The following is a 10,892-nucleotide window of genomic DNA, read 5'->3' on the forward strand; positions in this document are numbered from 1 at the left end:
GGACCAGCCGGGAGGGGCTGGGGGGGTTTGGTACCCCCAGGGCCGGTGGCTGCAGCACCCCGGGGTGGGAGATGCCAGGTCACAGTGGGGACCCCCAAATTTCCTCTCTGAGCAGGGACATCCCATCCACAGCAGCAAAACGCCCCTGGAGCCTCCCCCGGCTCGTTGGCGCTGGAGAGGAGGAGCAGAGCTCAGGTGAGTTTGTGTGATGGGGAGGGGAGTGGCTGCTCCCCCATGGGCGCAGGTGTGAAGGGCAGGTGAGCCACAGTGCCCAGGTGTGCTCACAACCACACAGAGCACACAGATGCAATGTGTGAACAGGAGGGGATAATAAATTGGGTAAAAAACAATTAGTTTTGCAGCCTTCTGAAGTGACCCGATGTTGCTCTGTAAGGGCTGGAGCTTTCTGAAATTGCACGGTGACACTCTGGGTATCGTGGCTGTCTCAGCTGTGACAGGACACGGGGATGTTGTGTCCCACAGAGCCACCCCACAGCCCAAAAATCTTCACTTCACCCCCCAGTGTGGTAAAGAAGAGAGACACGAGAGGCAGCAGCGAGGTTGGGAGTGTCTCTATTGGATACAGGATACACACCAGGAGGTTTCTGTACCTTAACAGGGAAAAGACAGAAAAAAAAACGGGGTTTGGTGAATTTCTAAAGGGTTTTGCTTTAATGAAGTCCAGATGTCGGCAGCAGCCCTGGCTCAGCCCGGCCGGGTTACATTCATGGATCATCCTGGAGGAACCACCTGGGGCTGGAAGACAAAGCCACCAGAGCTCCAGGGACTGTCCCAGTGGATGCCCAGGCAGGGCTCTGCTGAGCCTGTCCATCCTGCCCTCCTCAGCATTCCCGGGAATCCTCTGCAGGAGGAGGGGGCACGGAGGCAGCTCCTTCGTGGAGGGAAGCTGTGAGAGCAGCTGTGGTGCCAGGAGACAATCCCAAACGGATCCCCCGGGTCCATCCACGGTGGGGATCAGCTTCCAGCACAATGCTGGCGATAAAGTCTGTCACAAAGAGAAGCTGCAGCGAGGTTTGAAGCGAGTCGAGTCTTCCAAAAGAACAGCAAAAAGACAAAAAGTCTTGACAAACCGAGGAAAATCCCAAATCCTGGTGCCAGCAGGTCCCACGTCTGTCCCTAAACTCTCTCCCAGCACATCCAGGCCCCGCGGGGTGAGGCAGCACTGGGGAGAGGCTCTTCCAAGCAGAGAGGGGAAGGAGAAGTGGGGCTGGGACAGCACAGGCACCCCCAGGCCGGGGGGATGGAGGAGCAGCCCCAGGAGCACACACAGCTCTGAGCTTGGATCCCTCCCAGCTCCGTGGATGCCTCCAGGGCTGGGCCAGAGGGGCTCGGGGGCACCTCCCCAGTCCCTGTGCACAACGATGCAAAACACTTGGGAATTAGACCTTTGGGTTAACTGTTTAATACACTTTGTGCACGTGTGCGTTCAGCAAAGAGGCAACTGTGAATTGTAAGGCGGTTTTGAGATTGGCAGGGCCTGGGAAGAGCAAAAATTCCCAAGGGTGGGACCAGGCACCCCCTCTCCTGCTTCTCCTCGTCCCCACTGCGGACCCAGAGCCCGCAGAGAGCCGGGGAACGGCCTCTGGTGCCCTCAGCAGCCAGGCACGGGGAGAATCCAGCCCTGGGAATGCTCTGGGATTCTCCCAGCTCTGCTGTCACTCCTGTGACAGTGGAGGCATGTGCCTTGTACCTGTGCAGGGGCACAGATCCCTGGCGCTGCTCTCCTGAGCCTGCCAGTGACAAGGTCCTTTAGTCAGAGGGACAATCAGTTGAAGCTCCGTATTTTCAATATTCACACAGGCAGGGAGCTGGGCCCTTCTGCTTCTTATGGATATCCATAGATAAAAGTGTTGCCCTGCATATTTATATATATATATATATATGTATATATATATATATATATATGTAAAATCTTAAAAAAAACCCTCCAAAAAACCTAAACTAGGAAATCTCACATCCCCCAGGAGGGCTGTGCCCTATCCTTTCCCACCAGGACAAGCAGAATGGAATCTAAAGCAGCTCCCAGGTCACCCTCCCTCACCCCACCCGTGTGTCCTGCCGGGGGTGGGGGCTCAGTCGGTGCCCCCAGTGCCCTCCTCAGTCCCGCTCTGCCCCGGTTCTGCCGGGATTCCCGCGGGGTCGGGGCTGCCCGGGGCCTTTCCCGAGCTCGGGGAATGCGGAGCTGCCTCGGGGCTGTCCCGGGATGGCTCCTTCAGGGATTCCTTCAGGGATTCCTTCAGAGGCTCCTTCAGGGGTTCCTTCAGGGGCTCCAGCAGGTCCGTGTGGGCACACAGGTCCTGCACCTTCTTGTTGAGGTCGTTGCGCTCCGTCTGCAGCGCCCGGCACAGCTTCTCCAGGCGCTGGATCTTCACCTGCAGCCCCTCCAGCTCCTTGTCCCGCAGTGTTTTCTGCAGGGAGAGGTGGGGTTAGGCGGGATATTGGGATGAAATTCCTCCCTGTGAGGGTGGTGAGGCCCTGGCACAGGGTGCTCAGAGAAGCTGTGGTTGTCCCTGGATCCCTGGGAGGCTCCAAGGCCAGGCTTGGAGAAACCTGGGATGTGGAAGGTGTCCCTGCCTGTCCCATGGGATGAACTTTAAGGTCCCTTCCAGCCCAAACCATTCCATGACTGATTCTAGGGAAGCCTGAGAGGGGAAACCAAGCAAACCTTCAGCACCCCAAGCACCAAGGAGCTTCTTCCTCCCTTTGCCCTCACAGAGCATGAGGCAGGACCCGTCCTGTGCCCACCCCACCCTCCCCAGCTGCTCCAGAGCCTCCCCTCACCTCTTCTGCCATCTCCAGGAGGGCCTTGTTGCTGCTCTCCCAGCGGGAGCGGTACATGGTGGTCTCCTTCTCCAGCTTCTTGATTTTCTTGGTCATCTACAGAATCACAGAAAGGGCAAAAATTGAGTCACAAAACGTCCTGAGCTGGAAAGGGACCCACAGGGAACAAAATAAATAAACCCCAGGTCTCCTTTTCCAGCTTCTTGATTTTCTTGGTCATCTACAGCATCACAGAAAGGGCAAAAATTGAGTCACAAAAAGTCCTGAGCTGGAAAGGGACCCACAGGGATGAAAATAAATAAACCCCAGGGAGAACGTTGCAGTGGCATCCCACAGGTCCTCATGTGTCACCCCAAATTTTGGGGGTAGATCCAAAATTAACTGAAATTACGGAGCTGGGGCTCTTCCAGCTCCCAGCAGCACGGAGGAAAAAGCATCACCCACCTTCTCCATCTCCTGTTTGAACGTTGTGAACACTTCACTGCTTTTGGAAAGGGTGTTCTGGAACTCCTCAAACTTCTCTGTGTACAGAGCCAGCTGTGGAGAGAGGCAGGGAGCTCAGTGCCTGGAGAGGGGAGAGGCCAGCCAAGGGCTGAGCTGCTGCCCTGGGACATGGACAAACAGCAGGAGCTGCTCTGCCAGAGGCAAACCCCGTCCTAGGGAAACATCCCGAGAGCAGAGTGTTCTACAAACTCCTCCTGGCCGTGGAGGCTGATCCCATGACTGCCCTGAACAGTCTCAGCTCGTAAAACCAAACCTGGCAGAGATCCTCTGCCCCTCTGTTTTCCACATTAAGGAACTTTGGGTTGTGCAGGGAGGGAGGGAAATCCCCCAACAAAACAGGCTGAGCAGGGAACTCACCTGCTGCTTGAGGTGGGTCTCCTGCTGCTTCATCAGCTCACACATCCTCTGCGATTCCACAGCCTCCTTCAGCAGCTGGGGAAGAGCAAAGCAGTTACCTGGGAATGCTCCTGGCCATGCCAAAATCTGAGATGACACCCCGGGATCCACCCTAAGAACCAAAAAGTTCCCCAAGAAACTGCTCCAACACTTACAAAATCCTTCTCCCGCTGGTGCCTCTCCTCTGCCTCCTTCAGCATCTCCTGGGCCTGCTGCAGTTTGGCATCCACCAGCTGCTGCTGCAGCTCCTTGTGCTTGAACACCTTGTCAATGTGCTGCAGGGAACACCACAGCTCAGGGGACACCCAGAGCTCCCTCCTCCCCTCTGGCAGCTCCCTGTGGGAATCCAGGGCTTCCCTCTGGCTGCCCTGGGACCCTGGCAGGGGTCAGGAACCCCCCTGGACAGAGCCCCCAGAGACACTGGCTGTGATCTCTGCCCATGGAAAAGCGTTTTCAATCTTACAGGATGAATTACAAGCTCTGAGTGTTTGATATAAGTAATAATTAAATGTAGCACGGGTGCAAAAGTAAAATTTTAGGATTCTAGATTAGGGGTCCAGAGGGGACAAGATGGAGGAAATTGGGTGTGCCTTGTCCTTTTTCTCCTTCTTCATGCCCTCCATGTTTCACTGTGGTGTTGGCATTTTTCTGTTGGTTCAGGCTGGGGACACACTGTCCAACGTAGGTGACAGATATTGGCACGTTATTGTAAATCCAGCACAGGTAGTTTGTGGTATTTAATGTTTGTACCATCCCACTGAGGGCAGAGCCCCACACGCTGCCCTGCAGGACAGAGCTGCGGCAGGACAGCAGAACATGTTAGAGATAAACAGAATAAACAACCTTGAAACAGCACCGACCAATTATGGCTTCTGCTTTGGCAGCGGGGCTGACAGACAGAGACTTTCTACAATCTCAAAATCACCTAAACAGCACAAATTCCAAGAACCCACCTCCTCCCGCAGCTCGTACTGCTCGATGAGCTTCTTCAGCCTCTCAGCCAGCTCCATGTTCTCCTGGCGCAGTTTGGAGTTGCGCTCGTTGTGCTGCTCCATCTGCAGCTGGATGTCGTTCAGCGTCACCTGGAAGTGCGAGGTCACCTCCTTCCTCTTCTCCTCCTCCTCCCTGGCGCGCTGCACGCCCTCCTCCTGCGGGAGGGAAGGGAGCAACTTCCCAAAATGATGTTCCCAAGCCACCCAGCCTCCCATTATTCCTTATTTCCATCAGGAAAACTTCCCAAAATGATGTCCTTATATCCATCAAAAAAAACTTCCCAAAATGACCCAGCCTCCCATTATTCCTTATATCCAACAGGAAAAGTTCCCAAAATTATGTCATTATATCCATCAGGAAAACTTCCCAAAATTATGCTCCAAACCCTTTCAGCCTCCCATTATTCCTTATTTCCATCAGGAAAAGTTCCCAAAATGATGTTCCCAACCCATCCGGCTCCCATTATTCCTTATTTCCATTAAAAAACTTCCCAAAATGCTGTTCCAAACCCATTCAGCCTCCCATTATTCCTTATTTCCATCAGGAAAAGTTTCCAAAATGATGTTCTTACATCCAATCAGGAAAACTTCTCAAAATGAGGTCCTTATATCCATCAAAAAGACTTCCCAAAATTATGTTCTTACATACATCAGGAAAGCTTCCCAAAATGATGCTCCCAAGCCACCCAGCCTCCTATTATTCCTTATTTCCATCAGGAAAACTTCTCAAAATGATGTTCTTATACCCAGCAGGAAAACTTCCCAAAATGATGACCCAACCCACCCAGCCTCCCGTTATTCCTTATATCCACAGGAAAGGACTCTGGTCCTTCCCCTTCCTCCCTCCTGCACAAACCCAGAAATACCAACTGGGATCCTGCAGGTGATGCTGCCCCACACCAAAATCTGGTGGCAGAGTGGGAGCACCCCTGGGGAAGGGGAGGCTGCCCCAAGGGCTCAGGGATGGGGAATCAGGACCTGGAGGGGAGCAGGGCCCGCGGGAAGTCACCTTGAGGGTGCGGTTGTGCCTCTGCAGCTCCCGGCACAGGCTCTCCAGCTTGCTCCTGGCCAGGATGGCCTTGCTGTGCTCGCTCTGCAGGTGATCCTTCTCCTGCACCAGCTGGCTCTGCTTCTTCTGCAGGATCTTCATCTGCTTCTGCGAGTTGCGGTGCTCCTCCAGCTGCCAGGGGGGAGCGGAGGGTGTGGGGGGCAGCAGGGCAGGGCTGTGCCCCCCTGAGGGGACAGCAGGTTTGTGACACCCCTGGGCACAGCAGGAGTGGCACAGAGCCCAGGGGCCTTTCTCCTTCCTTAATTCCCACCCTGCTGGAATTAGGAGCTCCACGTTCCCCCAGCTTGTCCCCCCACAGACACTTTGGACAAGCACAGGCAGCCCCAAACCTCCTCCAGTTCCAGATCCACGCTTGCAACTCCACCTTGGCTCTGGTTAAACGTGGCATTGGGGGGTGAAAACAGATCTGAGCTCCTCTTGCGCCCAGATTTGCCAAAATTCCTTCTGTCCACGCTTCACAATGGCCACCGGGCTGCACCCAGCGACACCCACCCTCTCCTGGGCAGAGATCCAGCACTGCAGGGATCCCACAAAGCTCCAGTGTCACCCTGGAATGTCCCTCCCCGAGCTGCCATATCCTCCCCCAGCCCCAGGACTCACCAGCTCAGCGTATTTCTTGCAGAGAGCTGCCAGTTTCTCCTCTGACGTGCTCAGGGTGTTCAGGGTCTGCATCAGCAAAGTGATTTCCTTGCCTGGAAGGAGATGTGGAATGGGAATAATGCAATAAGCAGGATAAAAATGGCTTTACTGTGAGTTCTGGCTTGGAAAAGGTGAGAAAAGGAGGGGCTGAGCAGGTTCCCAGTGTACTCCCAGGATTTCCCCGTGGTGGGAGAACTGGAGCAGCTGGATTTTGGAGGGGGAAACCAACCCTGGGCTAGCTGGAGCCAGCTGTGCCCAGCAGAACAGAACCCCACAAAATTCAGAGGTTGCACTGGGTGCATTCCTCACTCCCACAGAACAGCAGGAAGTTCCCAAAGGCTCTGACTTCGCCCAGGATGATAAATGTGGGATAAAATCAATTTATCCATGCAACGATATCCTCGAGCACAGCTGGAGCTGGGAATCCTTCCCCTAAACCCTTGTGAAGCTGGGAATCCTTCCCCTAAACCCTTGGGAAGCAGAGAATCCTTCCCTATAACCCTTGGGGAGCTGGGAATTTTCCCTCATAACCCTTGGGGAGCTGGGAATCCTTCCTCAAAACCCTTGGGGAGCTTGGAATCCTTCCCCACAACACTTGGGGAGCTGGGAATCCTTCCCCATAACCCTTGGGAGCTGGGAATCCTTCCCCATAACCCTTGAAGAGCTGGGAATCCCTCACCTAAACCCCTTGGGAGCTGGGAATCCTTTACCCAAACCCCCTGGGAGCAGAGAATTTTTCCCCATAACCCTTGGGGAGCTGGGAATCCCTCACCTAAACCCTTGGGGAGCTGGGAATCCTTCCTCAAAACCCTTGGGGAGCTTGGAATCCTTCCCCATAACACTTGGGAGCTGGGAATCCTTTACTTAAACCCTTGGGAGCTGGGAATCCTTTACTTAAACCCTTGGGGAGCTGGGAATCCATTACTTAAATCCTTGAGGACCAGAGAATCCTTCCTCATAACCCTTGGAGAGCCGGGAATCCCTCACCTAAACCCCCTGGGAGCTGGGAATCCTTTACCCAAACCCCCTGGGAGCAGGGAATTTTTCCCCAGAACCCTTGGGGAGCTGGGAATCCCTCACTTAAACCCCTTGGGGAGCTGGGAATCCTTCCTCAAAACCCTTGGGGAGCTTGGAATCCTTCCCCATAACCCTTGGGAGCTGGGAATCCCTCACCTCAACCCCTTGGGGAGCTGGGAATCCTTCCCCATAACCCTTGGGGAGCTGGGAATCCTTTACTTAAACCCTTGGGGAGCTGGGAATCCTTTACTTAAACCCTTGGGGAGCTGGGAATCCATTACTTAAATCCTTGAGGACCAGAGAATCCTTCCTCATAACCCTTGGAGAGCTGGGAATCCCTCACCTAAACCCCTTGGGAGCTGGGAATTTTTCCCCATAACCCTTGGGGAGCTGGAAATCCCTCACCTAAACCCTTGGCTTTCTTCTTCTCCTGAGCTTTCTTCTGATCCCTGTCTCCAGCCTCCTCTCCGGGCCGGAATTCCTCGCTGCCCTTGGAGTTCTCCTTCTCGCCGTTGACCTCGGGGCCGCCCGGCTCCTGCTCCCCGTTCCTGGGGGATTCGCTCCGGCCCTTCTCGGGCTCCTCGGGCTCGGGGGCATCCCCCTGCCCGCCGTCCTCCCCCGGGTTCTCCTGGCTGGCATCCACGCAGTAGGTGTTCAGGATGTCCTCCAGCTGCCGGCTCAGCTCCTCCGAGACGTCGCGGGAGGATTTGGGATCCTCCTGGCTCAGGGCAGCTTGGAAAGGAGAAAGGAAAATAAAAATAAAAAGAGAATTGAAGCTCCCCTCCCTTCTCTCACCCAGGGAATGAACAGGAGGTTTTTCCTGGCTGGACTTGCAGCAGGAGAAGCTGCTTTGTTCCATTATCAGGGCATTCCCAACAGCTTTGATCAGCAGAGCATGACCAAGCCCCTGACATCTGTCAAGAGGGAGAATTTCCCCCTCTCCCCTCTTTTTTTTTTTTTAAGGGAAGCAGGTTGTGTGTGAGCTTTTCTTCCCCCCCTCCCAGAGGAACTGGCAGCTCCAAGGCTGGGCTTTTTAGCATGACAATGGATTTTTAACCTGGGGAAGAGCAGCTGGGATCAAACAGGGATGGAGCAGGCAGAACATCCTGGCAGCAAGCTGGAGAGGGGAACTCCTCCAGGACTGCACACACACAGGAAAAGAGGAAAAAACCCCAGGATTTTCTGCCCTGGAAAACCAGGATTTTCTGCCCTGGACAACCAGGATTTTCTGCCTTGGAAAATCAGGATTTTCTGCACTGGAAAACCAGGATTTTCCACCCTGGAAAACCAGGATTTTCTGCCCTGGAAAACCAGGATTTTCTGCACTGGAAAACCAGGATTTTCTACCCTGGAAAACCAGGACTTTCTGCCCTGGACAACCAGGATTTTCCACCCTGGAAAACCAGGATTTTCTGCCCTGGAAACCCAGGATTTTCTGCCCTGGACAACCAGGATTTCCTACCCTGGAAAGCCAGGATTTTCTACCCTGGACAACCAAGATTTTCTGCCCTGGACAACCAGGATTTTCCACCCTGGAAACCCAGGATTTTCTGCCCTGGACAACCAAGATTTTCTGCCCTGGAAAACCAAGATTTTCTGCCCTGAAAAACCAGGATTTTCTGCCCTGGAAAACCAGGATTTTCTACCTTGGAAAACCAGGATTTTCTACCCTGGACAACCAGGATTTTCTGCCTTAGAAAACCAGGATTTTCTGCCCTGGAAAATCAGGATTTTCTGCCCTGGAAAAACCAGGATTTTCTGCCCTGGACAACCAGGTGGGCAGGGCCAGAACCCCCCAGTCCCCAGGGGTCCCCCACCTTCTGGGGGAGCTGCAGCCTCTGGTGAGTCTCCCTCTTCCAGCCCCATCCCGCTGCTCGTTCTGGAAGGACGTGGAGCTGCTTTGGTCTCCACTGCCTGGTTCTTCATCGCAGCCCGTGCACCCTCTCAGGCTCTGCAGGGACAGAAAGGCTTTGAGGACATCTGCAGGATTTTTGGAGTCATCAGCTCTGCCTGGCAAGGAAGGAGCCTGTTCTCAGCAGAAGCTCCGTGCTGAGGGAAGCATCTCTCCATTCCCAGTTTTGTGTCAGGATCATTCCTGTTGGAATCCCCCTCTGGAGCAAGGCAGCACCTCCCAACCCACAGATAAACAGAATTTTCCCACTGGGCACAACCCCCACAGCCCTTTCTGCCCTTCCCAACTCTTGGATTTCACACCTGAGGCAGCAATCAGAGCTTGCACAGCACAGAGGGCAATTCCTCCTGAATTCCCTGGCTGAGGAAGCCCGAAATTCCAGCTCCTCATCCTCATCCCTGAGGGGTCGGGATGTTCTCAGCCTCCCCATTATCACCCTAATTCCCATTATCACCCTCACTGGGAGCTGCGGGTGCTGCTGCTGCTGGTCCCGAGGGAAAGGAGGAGCCGTTCCCCGGTCACACCGGGACTCCTGACAGGAACACCGGAGGGCAGAGCGGCGGCAGAGCCCGGCCCGTGTCGCCGCCCACGTGCGGGGGTGTCCGGGGCAGAGCTCGGTTCCTTCACCGGCACCTGCCCCGCGCCTCGGGCGCTCCTTTTCCGCCGCTGCTGCCGCACCCGCGCAGCTCCGGGGCACGGCGGCGATAACCGGGGCTCGGGAGAGATAACCGGGGAATGGGAGGGACAACCGGGGCTCGGGAGAGATAACCGGGGGATGGGAAGGATAACCGGGTCTCGGGGGCGATAACCGGGGGATGGGAAGGATAACCGGGTCTCGGGGGCGATAACCGGGGCACAGGAGGGATAACCGGGGCTCGGGAGGGATAACCGGGGCACAGGAGGGATAACCGGGGAATGGGAGGGATAACCGGGGCTCGGGGGCGATAACCGGGGCTCGGCGGCGAGAACCGGCCCCGCAGCCCCCGGCCCGTGGCTCCCCCGGCACCGGCAGCCCCGTCCCGCCCCGCCTGTGCCACCCCCGTTCCACCGGGCCTCCCCCAGCCCCGTTACGGCCCCGGTGACATTCCCCCCCCCCCCCCCCCGTTAAAGCCGCCCCGCGCCGCCCCCTCCCCGCACCGCGGTGACGTCACGCGCGCACCCCGTGACGTCAGCACCGGCGGTCTGACGCAGGTGTCGCCTGGTTCCTCGGGCTCGGCGGGGGCCGCCGGTGCCCGGGGGGTGCCGGTGCCGGTGCGGCGGCGGTTGCGGCGGTACCGGCGCTGAGGGAGCGGCTCGGCCCGGGGCCTCACAACGGCCGCGCGTGCGCCCGCCCGCGCCGCCGCCCAATCAGCGCCCGCCGCGCGGGGCCTGCCGGGAAGCACCGGGGGAGAGGCGGCAAGCGCGGCGGGAGGCGCTGAGGGGACTACAGCTCCCGGCGTGCTCCGCGGGAGAGCGGCGGCGGAAACTACAGCTCCCGGCGTGCTCCGCGAGAGAGCGCCCGCGGAAACTACAACTCCCGGCGTGCTCAGCGCGGCGGTAGCCATAGGAACTGTAACTCCCG

At 56.4% G+C, this 10,892-nt stretch overlaps 1 protein-coding gene across 2 annotated transcripts; it reads right to left on the reverse strand.

The window, feature by feature from the left end:
* Positions 1-557: 557 nt before the first annotated feature.
* TXLNA (taxilin alpha) lies at positions 558-10,702 on the reverse strand. 2 transcript variants are annotated; one of them, XM_030290650.4, is made up of 11 exons: positions 10,469-10,702; positions 9,237-9,370; positions 7,825-8,151; positions 6,364-6,455; positions 5,704-5,874; positions 4,656-4,850; positions 3,858-3,977; positions 3,664-3,738; positions 3,247-3,339; positions 2,803-2,898; positions 558-2,429 (listed from the first exon to the last, which is right to left on the reverse strand). In XM_030290650.4, the coding sequence occupies exons 2-11, from the start codon at positions 9,343-9,345 to the stop codon at positions 2,094-2,096; spliced, it is 1,614 nt and encodes a 537-aa protein (XP_030146510.4). In that variant the 5' UTR covers positions 9,346-9,370; positions 10,469-10,702; the 3' UTR covers positions 558-2,093. The 2 variants fall into 2 exon arrangements, with proteins under 2 accessions (XP_030146510.4, XP_030146509.4); XM_030290649.4 differs by having other exon boundaries at positions 10,491-10,701.
* Between the last annotated feature and the right edge of the window lie 190 nt (positions 10,703-10,892).

This window comes from Taeniopygia guttata, chromosome 23 (genome assembly GCF_048771995.1).
Source record: "Taeniopygia guttata chromosome 23, bTaeGut7.mat, whole genome shotgun sequence".
Lineage (NCBI taxonomy): Eukaryota > Metazoa > Chordata > Aves > Passeriformes > Estrildidae > Taeniopygia > Taeniopygia guttata.

Excerpts from the sequence above, each read along its gene's own strand:
- TXLNA (XM_030290650.4), bottom strand. The coding sequence starts at position 9,345 with ATGAAGAACCAGGCAGTGGAGACCAAAGCAGCTCCACGTCCTTCCAGA. Across the intron at positions 3,739-3,857 it reads ACCAGCGGGAGAAGGATTTT|CTGCTGAAGGAGGCTGTGGA; the intron begins GTAAGTGTTGGA and ends GCTCTTCCCCAG. Across the intron at positions 3,340-3,663 it reads AGACCCACCTCAAGCAGCAG|CTGGCTCTGTACACAGAGAA; the intron begins GTGAGTTCCCTG and ends CTCTCTCCACAG.